The 24,993-nt window shown below is 36.8% G+C and overlaps 1 protein-coding gene across 1 annotated transcript in view; it reads right to left on the reverse strand.

Annotated features, from left to right (window-relative positions):
• Positions 1-6,506: 6,506 nt before the first annotated feature.
• The window catches only part of LOC105492599 (neurexophilin 2), a 111,767-nt gene continuing 93,280 nt past the window's right edge, over positions 6,507-24,993 (reverse strand). Inside the window, exon 2 of the mRNA XM_011759817.3 lies at positions 6,507-9,024. Within this exon, the coding sequence (XP_011758119.1) occupies positions 8,281-9,024 (744 nt within the window). The 3' untranslated portion in view covers positions 6,507-8,280. The remainder of the gene's footprint in view (positions 9,025-24,993) is intronic.

Here is a 24,993-nt window from a genome sequence, read left to right on the forward strand (position 1 = left end):
TGCAATACACTAGGTCTAAATTTTCAATTTCTTTTAAATATGGATAGAAAGTAGACATCTCTCTGAAGACAAGTGCGAAGTCTACCTGCAAATATGGTTTTCAGCCTAGTAATGAAGATATTTGTAATGATATATCAAGTAATTTTGGAAGGAGAGATTTTGAATAAAAATAATGACATCTAATTATTTACACTGACCTTGGTATATCTATACAATATAAAAGTAATTGGTAGCAAAAAAAAAAAATACTGGAGTATTGTACTTTAAAGTTCTTATATTCCTTTACTGCTCATAATCTGTGTAATATAAACAACACGGTGAGACAGTTATTATAACTCCATTTTGCAGGTAAGTAAACTGAAACTCAAAGAGGTTGAGTAACTGGCCTAAATTCATAGCGCTATTAAATGGCAGATTCAAGACATAAATCCAGATTGGATTAACTCCAAAGTCTGTGCTTATTTGTAAATTATCTAGGATGGTGGCAGACCAGAGTAGGCATCAATAATTATTAGCTTCTTTTCTCTGTAAAGGTTCTTTCACTTCTCTAATGCTGTGATTTGCATGGCTCTTTCATAAAGCGAGTGGAGTGGGATTATGATAATTATAGTTTCTATTTGCCAAAATGATGTCACAGGGGCTCTGAGAATGAGTTGGCTTCCCAGATTCTATTGGGAGTGGGATCTGAGCTTCATCTTCCTAAAATGGATTTGTAATAAAATTTTCTTAGACAAAGAGTCTTGCCCTGTCACTCAGGCTGGGGTGCAGTGGTGCAATCAGCTCACTGCAGTCTTGAACTCCTGGGTACAAGTGATCCTTCTACCTCAGCCTCCTGAGTAGTTAGGACTACAGGTGTGCACCACCACATCCAGCTAATTTTTTAACTTTTTTTTTTTTTTTTTTTTTGTAGAGGGCTCACTATGTTGCTCAGGCTGGTTTGGAACTCTTAGCTTCAATCAATACTTTTTCCTTGGTCTCCCAAAGTCCTGGGATTATAGGCATAAACAACTACCCCCAGTTTGTAATTTCTGTTTTGACCCACCGAAGTTTTGCAAAATTATGTTTCAGGGATTAGAATAATTATATTGGACTTCTCTTTATCCTAGGGTGGATAACAAGAAAGAAGGTAGAGGGCATCCTATTATTCACACAATCCTGGGGATATTGCATTCATGACTTCATATCCAGCCGTGCACTATTTTCCACATGGTTTTCTCAGGAAGTGTTCCTAGTGTCTTTTTATTCCAGTCAAAAGTTTTAAATATCAGATATAATGGTGTATTAATTACATTACCACATAGTACATGATTGCAACTCCGTAAAAACTCCATACACACACATATACACACACACACACAGAACTACATATATGTGTATATATACACACACACACATATATACACACACAAACACATCCATATATGGATAAAACTGAGAAGAAAAACATAGAACAAATATATTTAATTTATTAGTTATGGGATTATAGGTAGTATTTTTAAATCAAAATTTTCTTTTATTTAACATTTAAAAGAGATTTATATAAAGGAAACAGTAACGAATTAGTGCGTCACAATGTTTCAACTAGCCAGAATACACACAAAATGGAGCATCCCAGGCAATGGAAGGAAACATTCGTAGCAATTTAAAATATCTCAAAAACCCACACCTGTAATCCCAGCTACTCAGGAGGCTGAGGCAGGAGAATTGTTTGAACCCGGAGGAAGTTACGGTGAACCGAGATTGCACCACTGTACTCCAGTCTGAGTGATAGAGTGAGACTTCATCTCAAAATAAATAAATAAAATAAAATACTTTAAAAACCTACTAATTTAAAAAAATGTATCTGATCTTTGTACATATTTATGGGGTACATGTGATATTTTGTTACACGGATAGAATACATAATGATCAAATCAGAATATTTAGGGTATCACCTGAAGTATTTACAATTCCTTTGTGTTGGGAACATTTCAAGTCCTCTCTTCTAGCTATTCTGAAACATATAATACACTGTTGTTAAGTATAGTCACCCTATCCTGCTATAGAAAATTAAAACTTATTCCTTCTCTGTAACTGTATGTGCCCATTAACCAACCTTTCTCACCACCCCCAATACCCTTTCCAGCCTCAGATAACTATCAAACTGCATCTCTACCTTCATGAGATCACCTTTTTTTTTTTTTTTTTTTTAATGCCCACATATGAGTGAGAACAAAAAGTATACTAATTTATCTCTGCCAGGATAGACAAGAAATGTATACTCTGGCTTGTCTCTGGAGAAGGGCACAAGGTAGCTATGGAAAAGAAGCAGGAAGGAGGTCTTCCTCTGTATACCATTTTGGTACCTTTTGAATTAGAAATTAATGTAGTGTATTACCAACAAAAAGAAAGATAGAAAAAAATGTATACTCATCTTCCTTGCCTTAGTACAGGAAGTAGAATTAGCATGATTCTTGAATTTTTGTTTCCTTATCTTAAGAATTCTCCACCTCTATTTTATATGGATCATTTGGAAAACACATGTATTTAAGTAAACAACTTCCCTACATATGTTTCAGTGCAGTTTAATGCCATATATATGACACTTTTTAAGAAAATAGCTTTATCTGGGCATTGTGAAACATTCAAAAAGTATAAAATATGGAGACCCTATATTTTTTTAGATGATGGAACACATAAAGAAGTATAAGTAATAGGGCAAACTCAGAGTTGTGCACATGAAATTATTACTGCAATGCCTAGCATAGACTCAAACACACAATTCAATTAGACAAAGATCAGAGTGTGCTAGAGTATGTAGATAGAGAAGATTTTGTGCAATGTTTTTATTAGTTAGGTCATGCCAAGCTGCAGTAACACATTCATCCTAATATTTTAATGATTAAAGAACAATGTATTTGCTTATCTCTCATATAGCAGTCCAGGGTAGGTTGGGGGTTGGTTGAGTGACCTTTTCCATTATCAGAAAAGAATTCAAACTGGGGATTACTTTGTCACTATCAATGTGTCCTCAGGGCATCTATCGCAGTCAGCCAAAGGGAAAAGAACACAGAGAAGCATGGGAACACTCCTGAGTGAGTCCACTCCTAGAAGTGCACACACCCTTTCCTCTCACACTCCACTAGCTGTGGCTCAGCAACAAGGCCACACCACACTACATGAGATGCAGGGCTAGCCACACAGTTGACCTTTCCATTGCAATAGAGAAGTAGAACGGATTTTGGTGGACAGCTGGGAGTTTCTATCCCAGATACGGAACATCAATGATTTGGAGGAATAAAGAAGATGAGGAATGGCTTTGCCCAGGCAGGAAAAACAGTAAGTATAACCAGGCTATTAAACCTAGCCAGGACTCCATTTCTTTAGCTGATAAAGAAAACTTATTCTAAATGTTTTCTAAAATTGTTTCTGGCTTTTAAATTTCTGTGCTTCTGAGAGCTAACATTCTGTGGGTATTGTGTTCAGCTGAAGCAAGGTGCTCATGTTTGAAATGGTGCAAGATAACTCTTATGATATGGATAGAGTGGCTCTTGAATAATCAATGTATTTCACGGGAGATTTTTTTAAAAAAATCAACAGATATTGATCAAGTACCTACCTGTGATGGTTAATTTTAAGTGTCAACTTGACTGGGTGAAAGGATACCCATATAGCTGGTAAAACATTATTTCTAGGGGTGTGTGGGTGTTTCTGGAAGAGATTAGTATTTAAATCAGTAGACTGAGTAAAGAAGATCCACCCTCAGCAATATGAGTAGGCACCATCCTGTCTAGTGAGGGCTTGGATAGAACACAAAGGTGAAGGAACTGTGAGTTTGCTCTCATTCTCTTGCTGAGCTGGGACATCCATATTCTCCTGCCCTTGCACATTGGAACTCCTAGTCTCAGGCCTTTGACCTTGAACCATGAACTTTCCCGGTTCTCCAGCTTGCAGAGGGCATATGATTGAACTTCTTAGCCTCCTAATAGTGTGGGCCAATTCTCTCCATGTATGAGGATAATACATCTTCTCGTACATTTTTCTACATACCATATTGGTTTCATTTCTCTGGAGAACCCTGACTAACATACTATTTACATACTATACACTTTAAGAGGTGCTGTGGAGGACACAAAAGAGTTAACTCATTATTATTATTATTACTTTTTTTGGGAGACGGAGTCTCGCTCTGCTGCCCAGGCTGGAGTGCAGTGGCCCGATCTCAGCTCACTGCAAGCTCCGCCTCCCGGGTTCACGCCATTCTCCTGCCTCAGCCTCCCGAGTAGCTGGGACTACAGACGCCCGCCACCGCGCCCGGCTAGTTTTTTGTATTTTTTTTTAGTAGAGACGGGGTTTCACCGTGTTAGCCAGGATGGTCTCGATCTCCTGACCTCGTGATCCGCCCGTCTCGGCCTCCCAAAGTGCTGGGATTACAGGCTTGAGCCACCGCGCCCGGCCGAGTTAACTCATTATTTTAGATAATAGATTAAGTACTACAAATGCACCTCAACTTATCACGGGGTTGTGTCCTGATAAACCCCTTGTACATTGAAAATCCTAAATTAAAAATGCGTTTAACACACTTAATCTACCAATCATCATAGCTCAGCCTAGCCTACCTTAAATGTGCTTAGACACTTACATCGGTCTATAATTGGGTAAAATGATCAAATTCAAAGCCTATTTTATAATAATGTGGTGAATATTTCATGTAATTTATTGAATACTTTACTGAAAGTGAAAAACAGAATGGTTGTACGAGTACTCAAAATGCTGTTTCTACTGAATGCATATGGCTGTTGCACCATGATAAAGTCAAAAAATTGTAAGTTGAACCATTGTATATCAGGGACTGTCTGTATTTATGGGACAGCTGAGTTGAATGAAGAGAAGGGAAATTTAACAATGAAACAGAATGGGATATGTTCCCAGGATTCCAGACCTCACAATACAGGGTAGGAGATTGGGGTGAAGATGAAATGATCTTTGAGTATCATCTAATGACTTTTCTGAAGAAAAAAGAATCTATAATGTGAACTTTTTTCCCCCTGATTTGTCTCTTGCAATTGGCAATATTAAATTGTCATTCATTGAGAGTTCTGATTAATCAACATTGAGTTAACTTTGGTTTCACTGCAAGGAAGAATGCACGACTCCATCCTCTATATTTTACGGGCCAGTTAATTAATTTAAAATTCTTCATGAGGTGAAATCAAACCTTTAGGCAATCAAGGCATTCCCCAAAATACACCAATTCCTATGAAAATAAATTCTCAGGTGCCATAATCACCTGAAAACTGCCCACTGTAGTCTTCCACTGTTGTTAATTCTTAGCCAGTCATATTGCTAATGTATTCCAGGACTCTTATCTTTGGATATAAGGATTTAACCTGACTTAATTTGGATTTATCCTGACTTACTTTTCTGTAGTTTGAGTTTCTAAAAGATTTGTGATCATAGATAAATTATTATCCTAAATATTTTAGGGGGAGGTTATTTCCGCTGTTTTCAGGTTCAGTTTTGGCTACTGGGTCCTGTCTTGTTATAAACTCATTGCAATTATTTTTGTTGTCTTGAATACCTGCTTCAGTTTACCTTTCTTATGTAACACAGAACCTGGGACTAGGAGTCAGGAGAAATGCATTTCAGGTGGGTTTGCCATTTACTAGTGGGCACATCATTACCCTCATAGGGACTTGCGTTTTCTTGTCTGTCAAATAAGAGGATTAAGAAGGTAGTGTAGGTGGCACTGTCTTTGAAATATTACTCTTCTATATGTTAATATGTCTATACATTTAAAAGTTCTGTCACTTTAATTTTTAAACAGTTTGTGACCGAGGGAAAATTAGCTTCCATGAATGTCCTTTTCCTCAATAGCAGTACTAAAAGGCACAAAACGGTTTTGTAGAAATGTGTGTATTTGCATGCTTAAGTGGGCTCTGATTTATATTGTGCCAAGTACCATTATTGACAATTAGGTATGCTTTGCAATGAAATTTTGACTTAGAAATATATGTGGCATATATTCTACTCCAATTTAAAAACAAGCTTATGGGAAACTTTAAAAAAATTCTACAAACCTTGCTAACATCTAAGAACTGTATAAATCGATTTATAGGGTTTTTTTTTTTTCTAGCATAGAAATAATGTTCACATCTCTCAACTTTTGAACATCCAATAGTTTTAAACCTTGTTATTTCATGTCAAAACAATAATAATCATAATGGCAGCTCACAAGTAGAGAGTTCTTTCTTACTAGATGCCATGCTATGTACAAAATGTTTTATGTAAGTTATCCTTTCGCCCTGCTTTAAAATCTCCACAGCCAAGCTGCCTATTTAATATGTATCTAAGGGAAACCTTCGTGTTCAATTGGTATCACACACACACACACACACACACATACACACACACACACACAGAGAGAGAGAGAGAGAGAGAGAGAGAGAGAGAGAGAATAAGCCCTTGTGAGGAAAAGAAACAAGGAGAACAGAGTCTTTAAAAAAAACCACCCAGGATTCATGTGACAGATCTAGCAAATTCTTTTTATTTACATAGAAATGTGTACGCATACTTTCTCTATACACAGAAAATTCTAAGTATATATATACATATATGATTCCCACATATTTTACAATAAATAATATTTTACTCTTGTTTCTAGGTGAAAATAAAAAGATGTCTCAAAATATTACTCACCAACCACAAAATTACAAAAACACGTGGTGAACTCAGAGCAAGAACTTCAAGCCTGCATTACCACACACTAAGCCTAGTACAATTTTTACAAAAGACAAAAATTGAACACTGCAGATATTACCAGTAAAAGGAAAGAAATGAAGATATAAAATAGAGAACAGAGCTCTTGGTTTTTTGAACAGTGTGGTAAGACTACTTCTTGTTGTTTAGGACTTATCTTCCTTTAGTCCTCAATTTAATGTTTTACTTTAATTAATATTTTACAATAAGAAGGGAGAAAGAAGTTAACATCTATTGTAAAATGACTGACAATTCCATGAGCGTCCTGAGTTCTAGAAGCCTTTTTCCTGATCAACTAGACACCTCTTTCTGTTATAATTTAATAATCATCCAGTTCTACCATGTAGCATTGCTATTCACCCCCACAGGGAAGATGAGAAGGGCACTGACTATGAAGTGACATTAATTTGGAAGTCATTTCAAAAGTCTGGTAAGCCATGTATCTTGCTTGTCAGTACTTAATAATTAGAAATGTTTAAATATAACTCTCTATTTCCACATAGAGTTTGATCTTTTATTCAAATATTAACTAAATGCAAGGAGAACTTAATCTGGGAGGCTAGAAATAATGAATCCATAATCCTGAAATTTCCTCCCTCCACTTCCCACTTTTGTTTTCTATTCTAGTCTAGGAAACAAGCACTTTCTCTCAACTTCAGAGTTGTTCTACACATGTGTAAAGAATCACACTACCGAATGAATTGAATAAAGCTCTAAGCTATAGGATGCATACACATTTTGTCATTTTTTGATTAATCCCACAGCATTTGAATTTATCAGAAGAGTCTAAAAGCATCATGAATTTTGTTGTTGTTGAACAAACTTATTCTCAGATTTGCTTTCCCATTACATCAGTATTCAAACTCAGAAGGGAATCATAAGAATGGTGACCAACACAGGGCTATGTGCTTAAATCACATTCCACGCAACTCTAGCTCAGATGATAAGGAACTTGGTTCCACTGTGGCACTGTAACTTCACACACGAGTTTTGGAACAAATTTTACCCTTTTTTCTCTCATATCAATAACAGCACAGATGGATGGGGAAAAGATAGAAATATAAAAACAAGTTCCAATGTCAAAAACACAATTCATTTATCAAATACAATCTTTTCCTTTACTGCATCTGCTATTTCTGCGGTAACCTTCCAAAACATATTTCAAAGGCAGGCTCATTTCAAGAGCAATGTTTATCACATGCATAATTTTGTTCCTTCTTGTCACATATTGCTATCATTGATGTTTCTTTCAGAGAAACAATAAGATTTCTAGAACTTAAGTCATCTTGCATGAAAGTGATGGTTTCATAAACAATTGAACTTTTTAGATAAAGGTACCTATGATAGAAACAAACAAATCTCACATTTAAAGATATCTCTTTTTCTTTTTTTAAATTTGAAAACCTGATAGGGAACTATTTGTTCACCGCCATAAACAAAAGGGATCCTTTACCATAAAGAGCTGGGCTTGTTTCTTGGTCATTCTAATCAAATATATATATATACACACACATATCCCTCATTTCTACCACAACAGGAAGGTCAGCCGGAAGATAAGTATGGGGTCTCACTATGGTAATTGTAGTCAGGGCACACCTTTTGCACGAGTTTATAATCAACACTGTAAAAGGCAATGTAAATGCAAATGACCTTGAAGGGCTTGGAGCACAACCAAGACACATGGCTCTGAGTCTGCTCCTGGTAGCAGATCTTGGATGGGTCAAAGTTGCACAGGGCGGTCTTTTTCGCCCGATCTGTTTTTTCATACTCAATGCGACAATTGAAAGATTTAGATTCCTTGGTCTCCAAGGTAGACTGGGGGGAAACTTCAAATTCCACCACCTTGGAGGGTGGTACCAAGCTCACTGAAACATTGCCCAGGCCTGTTGAATTATGTCGGAAATACACACTGAAGGTTCCATTTCCATGGTCAACAATTTTCCCTGTGATGAGGAGATTGAGTTTGACAGTTTTAATGTTGGAATGAAAGTCACCCCATCCAAACATTTTCTTAAATTTTCCTGTTTTCACTATTGGCCTCCGTTTAGTTCTTGCCAATGGCTCCTGAACCTCCGTGATGTTGGCCAGCCAATCCCAAAAGTTTTCCATGCTGTCTGCATACGCCATGGGGCCGGGCTTGGGCACCGGAGACTGTTTAACAAACAGGCGCAGGGGACTGATGATCCTTGAGTGCACCACGTTGCCGACCAAGGTCCCTGGAGCATCTTTGTCTTCCCAATCCAGCCCCTCCGTGGCATGTACCACTTCCTTACTGTCACAAAATAGCTGTTCGAAAAGAAGAAAGAGAAATAAACTTTAGGTTAATACCGTGACTGCGCACTCAAACTGAAATCAAACCGCAAGGGAAATTCTTTCAATATTATTTAGATTCTTATTCGACAGCATTTCACACACACACAGCTGGGCTCAACAGTGTAACAAGATGAGCATTTAATTCAAGCAATGGAAAACCGTGAATATGAAAATTTAAAAAGGTGATGTTAAGAACAAAGTATTTCATTTTAATGGGTTGATGTGGTTTTAGTCTCTGTTTCCTGATCTTCACAATGCTAATTTTCCAGTTTGGGGGAAGAGTATATTTTGACTTCTCGTTTGATATAATCATTAAATTGTCAACTCTTTTCTTTCAGGTAGAAGACAAAAATAGAATGCTGAAGGTATCTACCAAGGAGCTAAAAACTGTCAATGATATTGATAAGTCTTTTAAGTATATTTGGAAATATTAAGGTGATTATTATGTTCAAAGGCTTATAACATGTAATTTCATAGCTCTTTATATAATTCCGTCTCAAACTCTGTAACAAAAAAAGGCATGTGATGAGGATTAGAAAGTTCTACAAAATTTTTAGTTGAAAAAATATAAGTAAAAATTTAGTTGCCTTTATAGAAACAGAAAGTAATGTAGAGAGGTATATTTTGAATTAATAGGTTGTATAGGATTTAATAAATTTTATTACAACTGAATTATATCCTAAAATAATTGCTAAGAAAATGTCATGTGCATATGTTTTATGGGTTTCTCAGTATTTTGGTTCAAATAATAGCCACTGAAACATAAGACTTTATTTGCATTTGATTTTTCTTTTTCTTCTTTTTATAGTACAAGAGTCCCCATGTTTACTAAAAATAATTTAGTTAAGTAGATACGGATTTTAAGGGACAGAATCATTATATATGATGCTGTTGCATGGAGTGAATATTTATGGGTGATTTATAAAAAGTCTGGAAAATAGAGGTTTCTAGTGGAAACACAGCCTCTTATCTCTAACGGCACAAACTACTCTTGTAATGATTCTCCGGAAAACTGTCAGCATGATGAAATGGGTGAGGAAAGAAATGAGGCTGTGTTTATGTCCTTTCTCTAGCCCTTTCAAACTTGGCAAAGCACTTGGTAAAAATGGTTTCAGATTATTCCCAAAATTACTGCTTTCAGTCCAATTTTGAAAATAAATGAAAGACACAGCCTGATTATAAATACAGCATTTGACTAGATGGCATAGTTTGATAACATAAGGTTATCTATTGCATGTTCATAAAAGTTTAGAAGCTTAAATCCTAACAGGGCTTTGTGAAAAGTATTTTCACCTATGTCTAGTCCCCAAATCACTTTAGGAATCCAAGGACTCAAAAGGTATAGCTAGGTTTCTTGAAAATTATTTTTTACTTTGGTAAGGATGGGAGGGTGCTACAACATATACTTCTCCCTTTGGTTAATTTCCTGGAAGCTTTTCTTCCTCATTTCTGGAGTTTAAAAAAATTCAGAACAAGTTGGTATGATGCATATTCTTACATTTTGAGAACCTAAATCCATATGGCCTCTTCTTAGGGGCTTATACACCCTGAATTGATACTCCTTTCTCTCTCCTGGTGTTGAAAGGCTGTCAGATTCCCCAGGGAAAGAGGGATCATTACTCTGGATTTCTGGCTGAAAGTATTTCTGATACTGTAACTACAGTTTTCTGATTTTGCACACTTTTTTCTCTTTTATTGGTATACAATATTTTACATATTTATGGGGGTACATGTGAGTATTTGATACATGCATAAAATGTGTAATGATTAAGTTAGAGTATTTAGGGTATACATCATCTCAAGTATCACTAGTATGTATTGGGAACATTTCAAGTCCTTCAAGCTACTTTAAAATATACAACATGTTGTTGTTAACTATAGTATAGTCACCCTACACTGCTGTCAAACATGAGAACTTGTTTTATTTTATTTTAAAAAATGGGATTAATTTTTTTTTTTAGTAGAGATGGGGTCTCAGTTTGATGCCCAGGTGGTCTCAAGCTGCTGGCCTCAAGTGATCCTCCTGCCTCGTCCTTCCTAAATGTTGGGATTACAGGTATGAGCCACCGTGCCTGGACTAGAACTTATTTCTTCTATCTAACTATGTTTGTACTCATCCATCAATCTCTCTTCATTTCGCCCACCCCACCCTCAAATGCTTCCCAACCTCTGGTACTATCAAAATCCTCTATTTCTATGAGATCAAGTTTTTAGCTCTTACAGATGGGTGAGAATATGTGTTTGTCTCATTTCACTTAACATAATGACTTCCATTCCTTGAATACTATTTATTTATTTATTTTTAGAGACAGGATATCACTTTGTCACCCAGGCTGGAGGCATAATCATAGCTCACTGCAACCTCAAACTCCTGGGCTCAAATGATTCTCCCCCCTCAGCCTCCAGAATAGCTAGGAATACAGGTGCACACCACCATCCCTGGCATACACACACACACACACACACACACACACACACAAACATATATATATATATATTAGACAGTCTTGCTCTATCACCCAGGCTGCGGTGGAGGGGTGCAATCTCAGCTTATTACAATCTCCACCTCCCGGGTTTAAGAAATTCTTGCACATCAGCCTGCCGAGTAGCTGGGATTACAGGCATGCGCCAACATGCCTGACTAGTTTTTGTGTTTTTAGTGGAGACAGGGTCTCACCATGTTGGCCAGGCTGGTCTCAAACTCCTGGCCTCAAATGATCTGCCTGCCTCGGCCTCCCAAAGTGTCAGGATTACAGGCGTGAACCACTGCTCGGCTTAATTTTTTATTTTTATACAGATGAGGTCTTGCTATGTTGCCCAGGCTGGTCTTGAATTCCAGCCTCAAGTGATCCTCCTACCTTGGCCTCTCAAAAGTGTTGGGATTACAGGAGTGAACCATCACGTCCAGTCCCTTGAACACTCTTACTCATGATGTGCACAAACTTCATTCCAATCATTTGGTAATAGTCCATGGAGCTCAACACCCAGACTCTGCTTCCGACTTGAGTTTCCTGAGAATGGAGACAGCCTGGTCCAAGCGACCTGTCTCAGCATCTCTCCAGAAAGAGGGCCAAGGATGCATAGGCAGATAAGAAGCTCTTGCTGATCAAGGTCCAATTTCTCTTCTGTGATCGTGATTCTTGCTGCCCATAGTCTACTACCTATTTTTCACCTGTTTCCAGTATTTCATGAGATTCACCATGCTTGGTAAATGCTTACAGACACATCTACCATTTGCGGAACATCTGGCTTACAAGAAGTGCTCCTTAGTTCCCAATCTCTACTCCTTGATTTGGTACAGCTTCTGAGCTTCTTCCCTTACTCTCACCTTCCTTCTTCTATTTCATGGGAGAGAGCCCTTCTGACATTTTCCCCTTTAAGCTTGCTTTTAAAAATACGTCTTGATTCTTACCTTTATGTATCATAATATCAATTACTTTATTACAAATACCATGATACTTTATCAGCAGAACTAAAATACATTTTTCATTCAAAAAAATTTTTTTTCAACCAGAAGTATAAAAATACTCCTTTATCAATAGCAATGTGCCCTCTTTTTCTTTAAAGTGTTTGTTTTATGTTACGTGTTTCCCTAAACTTTTTCTGCCTGATTCATTTTTCTTGTTTTAGTGCTATGCCTAATTTTCTCCTCACTTTCCCATTACTGAAAAACCAATAAGAATTGAGCCCATCATTCAACAACCAGTAAGTTTTGCAATCATGTAGTCTTAGCTGATCTTGGTGCACTTTCAAATATATGACAGACACCGATACCTTAAGAGATCCTTCTCTTATCTCTAGGACTTCCATCGTGATGGTTCTGAGATTACTCAATAATAATAATAATAATAGTAATAGTAATAATAATAGTAAAAATAATAACAATCAGCCATTACTGAGACATTTTCAAAGATCTGAACACTTTTCTGGTAGCAGTTTATGTTGTAAGAGGACTTGACCCAAATATATGTGACTCTCTTAAAAAAAAATGAAAGTAGAAAACATTCTAAGCTTATCAAACAGATAAATTGAGTGTCATTATTTGCTTTTACAAAAGTTGTTTTATTCTTTGGAAAAGGTTCTCTATATGAGAATTTGAAATGAAATTAGATTTCTAAAAAAAAAATCATTCTAACACACTACTGTTCAGGTCCAAACCTGCTCAAAGAGCCCTTGATTTTAAGATTAGTCTATATAATAAAAAATAATAAAAATTAGCTAATGGCAAAGATATGTAATGTTTCTCTCTTCCAGTGACAGCATGCACTGGCAGTGCCTTAGATAAAAAGTACATATATATATATATATATATATATATATATATATATATATATATATATATCTATATAAAGCACTTATTTTTTTTTTAAATTTGGCTTTCCTTAGAGCATCATATTTCTAGCTTGTTTTGACAACAACATTAGCCAAGTTGGAAAAACTGTGTACAACCTCTTCTGCTTATTACTTTAAAATGCACGGACAGTTCTCACAAGTGCAGACTTCCAAATCTAAACCCAAATCTCAAAAAGTTATCTGACAGTGATTTACCGGTAGAAGAATATAATTTAAAGGGCAAGTATATTTCTCTATGTCATTTAAAAGCTGACAATTTTATCTCCCCGCCCAACTTTCAGCCTTGGTGTAACTTGTTCAGCCTTCCTCTTGTTATAAATCACCACTTTATAACATCACTGCTGAGAGCTCAGGCACACTTTTCTACACCAGGTCTACCTAGATGATTATATGACCTAAGTCCCCAGCCCACATGCTCAACATGAAGACCTAATCAGAAGATTGGAGGCTGATGAGCCACAACCCTGCCCACCTCCCCACTGCTTACCCATATATTCCCAATGGGGAAGCAACCTGATATGATGGAAAAGAGCATAGGATTTATTGCCTAATGGCATCATCACCCCTTGCTCAAGTGTATGATTTGAACCTCAGTTTTCTCACCTATATCTCCTTTGCTGGTTATAGGGACTAAAAGAATGGATGGAAATTACTGGGCCTATTCCTTGGCAAAAGGCATTCAATGACTGATGGCTCTTCCATGGTCCAATGGATAATCTCGTGCCTCTTACTCAAGAAGAGTCTCCAAAGGTTTCTATGAATTCTCAAGCCTCCAGGGAAACTGATTAATGGTTAATTGAGCAACTTGTTCAGTGCCATGTGATAAATTAATGACCAAGTAGAAATCCACCCTCTCAACCCCAGAACATCAATCGAATGTTTCCTTGTTTCTAGTCTTACTGGCATCTGAGTCACATCCAAATCCCAGGTGAGCTCTCTTTGCCAACAAAATGTGTTTGTAGATCTTTGATTCCAATCTACTATATGAGTCAGCAAAGGGAGCTGAGAATATAAAGTGTCTGGTAGGTGTCCTCGTTCCTGAACAGACAATTTCTGTGATACAACATGCTGGGAGAAGACTGTAGGTGGCTCTGAATCTGTTGGTAATCCACTCTGTCCAAGGCAAGATTGTTAAGTGTTATCTACAAAACAGATAGCTGTATATTCCTGGTTACTTTTGTATTTGCTGGGGCTCTTCCTGCTAATTTCAGTATCCCTGCTGTCTTTTCCCCCATCATATTATAATAATAATGCAAAAACATTTAACCTCAAGCATAAAACGGAGTTTTAAAAAGGGGAAGAAAGAAAAATTGCTATGCTTTATCTGTTTGAACATTCCTTGATTTCAACACATTTATCAAAGCTTAAGTAATTTATGTCTTGGCAGGGTGTATCAATTTCACAAAGCACACACATTAGCTAGATACAATGATATCATATTAGCTTTTTCTGCATCTTACAGAAGAGCTCAAAAAGATTAATACATGCACAAGCCTTCATCAATTAAATGAAGCAGGTGGAAGGAAGGGAGTAGAGGAATAAGATTGTATTTCATTTTGGTTCTTTTGTTTTTAGGAGGGAAAAGCTGACAGGTTCAAATCATTCATCATAACAAGCTAAAGTTGAATTTTACTGATAATTAAATGCATTTTTTTCCCAAGAGGCAGAGAAGCTGCAATGAATTTTATAGTATCAGATGTGAGAACTGTCACAAATTACGGAAATAATTTATAAACTAAAAAGCATCTTCCTCTGCAAACATTATATCAGAAGAGACTTTTTAAACTGTATTCACTATGTATTTTTTAATAAACATTTTTATTTTGGAATAATTTTAGTTTACAGAAAAGCTGCATAATACAAACAGTTCCCATAGACCCTGCACCCAGATACTGCACTCAGTATCCCCTACCGTTAGCATCTAATACTAGAGTATATTTGCCACAGCTATTAAACCAATATTGACACTAACTAAAGTTCATACTTTAATTGGGTCTCCTTAGCTTTTCTTTAATGTCTTTTATTTGCTCCAGCATCCTGTGCAGGATCCCACATTAAATTTGGTCATCACCAATTCTTAGGTTACAAAGATTCTCAACTTGTCTTGGTTACAAGTTTCTCAGACTTTCCTTGTTTTGGATGAACTTAAATGTTTTCTGAAGTACTTGGCAGATATTTTGTAGAATAGCCTTCAGTTTGACTTTATTCTATATTTTTCTCATGATTACACTAGGGATAGGGGTTTTGAGGAGGAAACACACAGAGGTAAAGTGCCGCTTTCATCACTCCCTCTCAAGGGTACATGCTAAGCAGCTTGTCACTGTGACATGTCACTGTAATGTTGATCTTGATCTGGCTGAGGTAGAGCAATGTATTTTTTTAAGGTTTTGCTTTCAGAATTCTCATAAGTGTTGCAGATTATTGTTATCATAACTTTAGTTGAAATTACCTTGAATTCAGTGGCACTTGCTTTAGGATTTTTTTTTTTTTTAAGTCAGAAGCTACAATATGTCAATTTAGAACTCTTTACAGTATCACTGAATTATCTAAAATAACCTCAGAGTTGTTTAGGAATTTACAGACTATTTCTAAATTATTCTAGTAATTTTACATGCTATTAATGTGTCTGTCATCACTATTATTCATATCACTTTTATTTTTATTTAATATTAATGCCTTAAAAATTGCTTTGATAATTGATAGCTCTATAAAAAAGAGCTTATTCTATGACTATCTTATGTAGAATTAGAATTACTTGCTGACTAGATTAGAATCAAATATCCCTTCTCAGTTTAGGAACCTGCCCATTTTACTTTATTCTACACATTCAGTGAGAAAGGATCAATCTTTAGGTGTGGCTTTCTTTGTAAGTCAACTTGTTTACCAAAGGGAAGGGAGCTAACGAAAGAAACCATCACTAAGGATGATTCTATATTTAGTGCTCTGGGTGGTGCAGGGACACAAACACTACTTGGTTTCCTCTGGGTTTTATGACAGTCAGATATTTTCCACGTTTGTAGGATAACCCTTTCCTACAAGTTCATCATCATGATAGCTCTGCTTCTTCTCTGGAGCTATATGTTGGGCTGAATCCTGAACCGCAAGGGGAAAAGATTTCTCTACACTCAGTGAATAATGAAAACTAAACAAAAAGCATTTAAAACTTTGAGCTTCTGGGGTTCAAATTTCATTTAATATAAATCATGCCTTTATTAGAACAGTCCAAATAGGTGGTTCTTTTATTACTTACAGAGACACCAAGGGAAGAGATATTGCCACCACCTTTGCTGTCGTAGGCCAATGTTTAACAAGTCTAAACGACATGTCTATTAGCACATATTGACTCTTCACTTACGTGGCACTGGGGGAGTAGGAGAGGCCTGAATTTTTTATTTTATTTTATTTTTTGAGACGGAGTTTTGCTCTGTCGCCCAAGCTGGAGTGCAGTGGTGCGATCTCGGCTAACCACAACCTCTGCCTCCTGGGTTCAAGCGATTCTCCTGTCTCAGCCTCCCGAGTAGCTGGGATTACAGACATTTGCCACCACGCCTGGCTAATTTTGTATTTTTACTAGAGATGAGGTTTCTCCATGTTGTTCAGGCTGGCCTTGAACTCCCAACCTCAGGCCTGATCCACCCGCCTTGGCTTCCCAAAGTGCTGGGATTATAGGCGTGAGACACCGTGCTGGGCAGGGGCCTGAATATATGCCCTTTCTGACTCAGCAAGAAGAGACTAGGTTGACGTTAACACAACCTATTTAAGAAAATGGAAAGCATCGATCAGTTTAGAAATATTTCCACAAAAATGCTATTTTATTTTTGCAGGATTAAGTTTATTGCTTCACTGAATTTGCCTATGCCTGCAATCACAGGAATGCTATTGTATTCTACCATTGTACTGGCAAGTCACTGGACTGAGAAGAAAAAGTGGAGTGTCCCGATCGAATCAGTGCATTGCAGAAAAAAAATCTATCACTGCGCCCCCCAGTGGCTGAATTTACCCAATCAGAAAAATTGTCCCAAGAGCAAAGAAATGAATGAGAAAAGGAGGGGCAATGAAGTCAATCAGGACAAGCAGGGAAGAGCAAGAGACAGGAACAGTAGTGCTTTGATTTATTAGAAGGACTTGGGGTCAGGAGCATAAAAATGGATAATGGGTGCTGTAACTTAATCATCCCAGCACGCTGTGCAAGCCACATTTCCTCTCTGAGCTTGGTTTTCTTGGTAGTAAAATGGTGAAAAGCACAAGACAGGGTTGCATTTCAAAGAGATGAAGGAGGCTGCAAAGTGGAAAGTGAATTAGCGTGAGGCTGGTCTACAGGCAGGAATACATGTAAGGAGGTGAATACTGCACCACAGAGAAGTGAGGAGACCCTTGACCAGGTTCACAAATGCATGCATTCATTTTTTTAAACACTTATTTGACACACACTTTTCAAACATATTTCAGGAGCCCACATTGTGGTGTAGGCACTGAGAGTACACTACTGAGCAGGACAGACATAGGTCCTGTCTTCAGACAATTTGCAGACAGCAAGGGGGTGAAGTAATTCACCTAGTCATAGTTCTCATAAGGTCCCATCTCTTGTTCTCTCTCTCTTTATATATATATACATCTCAGTATATCAGAAGGTGGAATTGCTAATCCTAATTAAGGGAACAGGGTAAGCAACAGGGCAGGGAGTGAACAGAATTAAGCAATTAATATCTTTATTTGGATGAGTGAAATGAAATCCAGGACTTACTGGTTGATAGTTGATAAAGAATGAATTTGTGACAAGAAAACCAATCGATCTTGGAATTTATACGCCTTTATCTCTGGTTCCGAATTGTGTATTGATTTGTTCATAATTACTAATGAGAGTGTGATAACATTGTAAGACAATACTTATCATTTTTCCTAGTGAAAGGTTAACTTGGTGACTATTTTCATGAGCATAAACAGGCTCCGATGTTCAGGCTATGCTGAATTCCTGACTTGCAGCTACCAGCTCCAGTGCTTGGAAGTGATGACCTCAGGAGGCCTGGCCTTTCACCCTTTGACCTTCAAAGATCTTTTGAAAACGCATAAGGTGCGGTCTTGGGTTCTGGGACAGTCAGCCCTTTGTCATGATTATGCTATAACCCTCTTTTATATAATCAATATAATATATATTAATGTTACTTGATAATTAGGTAACTATGCTCTGGATTAAAAAGAATACTCTGAAACAATACAGAGTTGTCTTTATTTTTATAGGTGTGTTAAAAATATGCTAACAGACAATAAATGTAGGTAACATCCATGGTTTTCACAGGGATAATTGATTGCTCTAAATGAAAGGCAAAGCAAAACAACCTAATTTCCCCCCATAATCATAAAATTGAAGAGGCATCCATACTTTAAGAGATTGTTTTCAGATTTCTGTGTTTTTACTCAATATAAAATATTTATATCTTTACTTGCTATAACATATATAATATTAAGCACTTGCTATAACATATATAATACACAATGCATAGATTGCATAGATCTCCTACCACTAAGAAGGAATGTTGTAACTATCTTATAGTGCACCAAAAATATGTACTCCTCTACTTATAAAAGAAGAAAATTTTGACTTTCCAGAACTAAGTTGAATGAGCTGAATACTCCAAATGTGTGGATTTGCAACAAGCTGGGAGAGAGAGTTGGCTTCTCCTTGATAATAGGACTGGCATATGCTACTAGAGAAAATTTCATACAGATCTGTACAAATATTTTTTAAAGGCAGCTGGCTTATCGGTCTTGGATACCCTGTAAGTATTTATTATTGTTGTTTCAGAATGATGACCATTGCTAAGTGCAAGTTTGGAAGAATAAGTGGTTTTCTGAATGGATTTGTTCATGGTGTTGTTAACGATGGGATCTATATTGGTGGTCATTAATGATTTCACTGGGGTTACTAGTTTAAGCCAAGAACCCCAAAGTGACTGCTGTTATACAATCTAGAGGTGGCTTACAGATCCCTTTACAGTTGAAGAATTATAGAATGAATAATAAAAGGTGGTTCAAAGCCTCATTTGGGTTGCTTACATATAGCTTATATAGTTAGATTGCTTTGACAGTACTGTTCTATATCCTGCAGCTAAACTAAATGACAAGCTGCTCAACAGAAAAAAGAACAACAACAGAAAAAAACCCAAAACCCTGCATGATCAATTTCATGGGCATCCCATTTGAATATAACAAAGAAAATATATAATTAATGATCAAATTAAGCATACCATTAAATTTATTGCTTGTAAGCAAATCTTGGAAAGCATTTCTCTGGGTAGAAATTTTGCAGAATGTCATCCCTGCTGACAAAACAGGAACATGCATCTGCTGGACAGCATACAATGCTATATTGATGATTAGTAGTATGGCTTGCCCTAGAGTCATATTTCTGGTGCTCTATTACAGAACTGTCACAGTAGATTAAAAGAAGAATGACAAAAAAAGGAATGAAAAATGATAGAATCAAACATATATCAATGTACTAATTGTACCTATTAATATTTTGTGGCATAATGTGGCATTGTTCCAAAATTCATTTTGTAAGTTGAAAAACAAATGATTGCTTAGGAGAAGAAAGCTAAACACTGGACATCCTTTTTGCTGAGAGTGGCAAATTCATTTTACCTTCCAGATATCTTTTAATAGCTACCCTTTACATTTTTCTAAATTGATACAGGAACTAACAGGAAACATAAATGTGAAGACAGAAATCTTAGCAGTAAGAGCCAAAAAACTAGATTGCAATGCTTGGCAGTAGTTTTATTGCTAAGGTTAAATATGGCAATTCTTATTTTATCTTGATGACAGTAATCTGAAAAATCAGTGACACAAGCCTCTGCAAAAAAAATTCAGTACACACATACACACATGCACACGTGCGTACACACACTAGACACACAGAAATATCATGTGTGCATGCACATACCATAGTTCTCTGTAAACATTTAGGAGGATAGTGTCAAAGAAAACTTAGGTTTTATTTTGTATTAGAAAGCTGAATTAAAAGAGCTCTTTAACAAATTATGAATGGGCTGGAAACAAATTTTAAAGATGCTTTGTTGGAAGGGGCTGCTAAATATGATACGGCCGTGTGTCCTGAGTTGAAAAGGGTCAGATCACAGTCTCAATACAAGTTTTGCAAAGTCAAACTAGATTTTGATACTCTAGTAGATTGAAACATTCCTTTTGTTGGTAAGGAGTAAGTGACTCAGCATGGCAAGTGGCACTGTCCACATTCGTCATTCAAGTTTTCAATGAGAGACATGAGCTTCACGTGATGGGAACACATAAATACTTCTGAAATAGAATGGCCTGGGAGAGATATCATGAATCTGTGTCTTGACTGCTAAAAGTTGGCATTTAAAAAGGGAAGTTGCAATGGAGGGAAGAACAGTCAAATGAGGAGTAGTAATGCCAGATTATTCTATTTCCATGCCAGTTTAGGCAGAGTTTCAGTGAGGGATGAGAAGACATATACAGGGGAGGAAGAAGACACAGGTGGGTGTAGGTTTGGAAAAATGACTTTGTGTATGCTTTGTATTTTACTATCAAATCCATTTCATATTTCAGTCTTCAGGTACCATTAATTTGGCAATTAGCACATACTTACTCACTGTGATGGTGAATTTTATGCATCCACTTGGCTAGGCTATAGTATTCAGTTAACCAAACACTAATCTAGGTGTTACCATGAAGGGATTTTGTACATATGATTTGTACCTACAATCAGTCCACTTTTTGTTGTTGTTGTGTTTATTCAGGACATTAGCATTTATTTATTGGTTACATTCTTTCACCAAGCATGACATTTGTTAATTTGAAATAAATTTTCCAACTGTCTTAGATACATAGTACAGTATTTCACTTAAATGTAAATACTCACAGTGTATTGGAGATTTTTTACAAGATCCTATGTAAATATTGTACTTCATTATGATCCAATATAAATATGTTTTTTAAGTTCAGTGACAGTTTACAAACTATAAAATATTTATCTACTAAAAATATAAAGGTCTATTACTTGTGCATTTGAAACTGATAATTGTGTTAAAAGTATTTTTGCAGTAATCATTCCTGACATTTCTAATGAGAATTACAGAGACTTTACAAATAACCTCATTTGATTCTTACACGTACTTTGTGAGGTATGTAGGGCAGGAAATAGCCTTAGAGAGGTTAAGTGGCTTGTCCAAGGTCCAAGTATTGAGAGGTAGCAATAAATTTAGGAATCCGGTTTTTGTATGAGGCCATTGTGCTTTCTATAGTAATACTCTAATGGACTCAACACCAAAAACAAACAAAACAAAACAAAAAGTCAAACGACAAAAAAAGAAAAAAAAACTGATTAATATATTTGCCTTATAAATAAAAAACAATTTTTCTCATTATAAAGTAAAAAGTTATTCTAGAAAATGAAACTAAGAAAACAGAAAAATTAAAGTCTGATAACTGTTAACATTTCAATATTTAATTCATATTTTCTGTGTAATATAAATGATCTATATTTTATATATAATCTTTAATTATTTTTAAGGACAATATACTGTATTTAGTTGCATAATAGTTCAAACACTCTGGAAAAAAGATCTTGCAGTCACTACAAGTAAAATCTAAGTCCAAATCAGGGTCAATTTTATCCAGACCTCCTCCCGAAATCCTGGATGACACTTTTCTGTTTCAGCATTTGCCATCCAAGTCCAGATCAGAAGGAACTGGGACTGTTCAGGGCAGGAGCAAACTCATTGTCCTCTGGACCTGCTGGGGTGGCTGCCCTGCCGTCTTAGCCCAAGAGTCCCCTTTACATCCATGGCTCTGCCCTCAGAGTCATGCTTCCTTCATTTCTTCCCTTCTCTGTCCCCCTCAGTCCAGGCTGGCAATATTACTGGCAGTATAAAATTCTCAAAACATTTTCAGTCTCCGGTGAAATTCATGGGAGCTCAACCCATCAACAAGAGGGGCCGCCACACATCTTTACTGGATACCTACATCTCTATTCCTGGTTTCTGCTGAGATGACAGATTGCATCCACGTGTCTTTGGCAAAAGTTGCCCAGCCACATCTTTGGTGTCTTCTCCAGATCAATCAGTTGATTTTAAGTTAAAAAGGTTATTCTTGATTATTGAGGTTGGCCTTATCCAATCAGTTAGAATGCCTTAAAAGCAAAACTAAGGTTTCCTTGAAAAAGATGAAATTGTGCCTCAAGATGGCAGCATAAACTCCTGCCCAAGAATTCCCAGCTTGCTGATCTGCCTATGGATTTTGAACTTGCCAGTTCCTGTAATCATGTGAGCCAATTCCTTGAAATACAGCTCTTGAGATATCTACCTCTCTATATTACTGGTTCTGTGTCTCTGGAGAGCCTGTTTGATTTTAATAGATATGCTCATGTGTAAATATCTTATTTTCATAACTCGATTATGCCTCTTGCTTTCTTGTATCCTCCACAGAACCTACTTATAGATTCTCCTTGACTTACCATGGGGTTATGTCCCCATAAACTCAATTTAAGTTGAAAATATCATAAATTGAAAATGCATTTAATATGCCTAACCTACTAATCGTCATAGCTTAGCCTAATCTACCTTAAATGTGCTCAGAACGCTTACTTTAGTTGGGCAACTACAGCTGGGCAAAGTCATCTCACACAAAGTCTATTTTATAATAAAGTGTTGAATATCTTATGTAATTTATTGATGTTCTACTAAATGCTTATTGCTTTCACACCACTATAAAGTTGGAAAAAAATCCTAAGTTGAACCATAGTAAGCTGGGGACAATCTATATAGTGTTACTCAATGGTGACTTAATCACAGGTTTGGACTCAGGGCCCAGTGTCTCTCCATGCTGCTCCCAGAGTAAACCATCAAAGTATAGGTCACCATGCTTATCACATTGTTTATTATTATCATTTTTGTTTTTTGACTTGGTTTTTCCTCTTGTATATTCCTTGATGACTGCTACTTGATCTTACTCATCGTATGTCTCTAGACCCTATAATGGTGTCTGATTCACAATAAGTACCTAATAAAAATTGAAAAACTAAATCTGACTGGCAGTGTGTAACTTCCTGGACCTCTCACAACTTTTTTATTTCCTTACACTTAGACTACTTTGGGAAATGTTTTAAATCCTAATTAAAATTTAGTCAATAAAGCAGTCAACCAGGAAATATAATGGAAATGAGGGGCGTTTTTCCTGGCGTCTGGAATTATTTCAGGAGATGAAAAACAAAGTGTTTTCTACTTCTCTGGCGATCTCCTGGTGGTCTTCTTTCCCTTCTCTCCCACCAGCAACCTCTTCCCATACCTGTCTCAGAAGTCCTGGAAAAGGTTCAACAGGACTGTCCTGGAATTAGGAGATGGTCCAGACTACAGGAAGAGGCACAGTCTCTCTCTTGCCGTCATTTCATGTTAATCTTCACCCATTAGGAATTTGGCCCAGTAAATTTTCTGAAATGCAAATTTAGCGGTGAGACATCTTTTTTGTTTTTTGTTTTTGGAAACGGAGTCTTGCTCTGTTGCCTAGGCAGGAATGCAATGGCATGATCTCAGGTCACTGCAACTTCCACCTCCTGGGTTCAAGGCATTCTCCTGTCTTAGCCTCCTGAATAGCTGGGATTACAGGAGCATGCCACCACACCTGACTAATTTTTTGTATTTTTGATTAGAGACAGGGTTTCACCGTATTGCCCAGGCTGGTCAGGAAATCTGCCTGCCTCTGCCTCCCAAAGTGTTATGATCATAGGCATGAGCCATCATGCAGGCTGAGGCATCTTTTTAAAGTCTTTACTTAGCTCCCTGTTACCTAGAGCAGTGGTGACATACTCAGAGCAGTGGGACCCCTTCTCCACGAAAGTAAACTTCTGTAGAATTCCATTATATACAAAAGATACCAGTATCATTTATTAATGCATTATAGATGAGTTCCGATGTGTAATAGCTATTAGTGAAAGCTTCATGAATGAGAGCAATAAGGATTTTATGACCAAAATGAAACTTGAAATCAGAAGTTACAGATGATCATTGCAGTTGTATCAGCTTCAAAACAGTTCATGGCAGCATTTCATATATAAAGTGTCTCTTAACAACCTGATAGAATAGGTCACTACCGCCCACCCCACCCAAACCACCTTTATACTCCTATAGTAGCACCTGAACTGGTTTGTGTCCTTTCACTAGGCTGAACTCCTTACAGATAGGGACATTTTCTTATTCTCTGTTGTGTTTCCAATGCCTTGGACAATAAAGCGCACATGTTTAATGAATATGTTTCTGAAAATGTGTAAGTCTCCCCACTAAGCTCCAATGCCATTTCAATACTAATTTTATGACTTGGTTAAATTTTCCCCTGGGATTTTGTGCATTGCCATTTCTCCCTGAAATTTCTCTGGAGGTTTTATGAATTGGAAAATTATTCTTTGCATGTGCCCAAATGACCATATGATATTTCTAAATTATTGGGGATCAAAGCCATGAGGTTTAATTGACTGATTTTTTTAGGGAACCTGAAGAGAAGAGCCATGCTTGAAGAAGGAACAAACTGAGAAGCTGCACACCATTCCTGATGGGGTCC

This window comes from Macaca nemestrina, chromosome 11 (assembly GCF_043159975.1).
Source record: "Macaca nemestrina isolate mMacNem1 chromosome 11, mMacNem.hap1, whole genome shotgun sequence".
In the NCBI taxonomy this organism is placed as follows: Eukaryota; Metazoa; Chordata; class Mammalia; order Primates; family Cercopithecidae; genus Macaca; species Macaca nemestrina.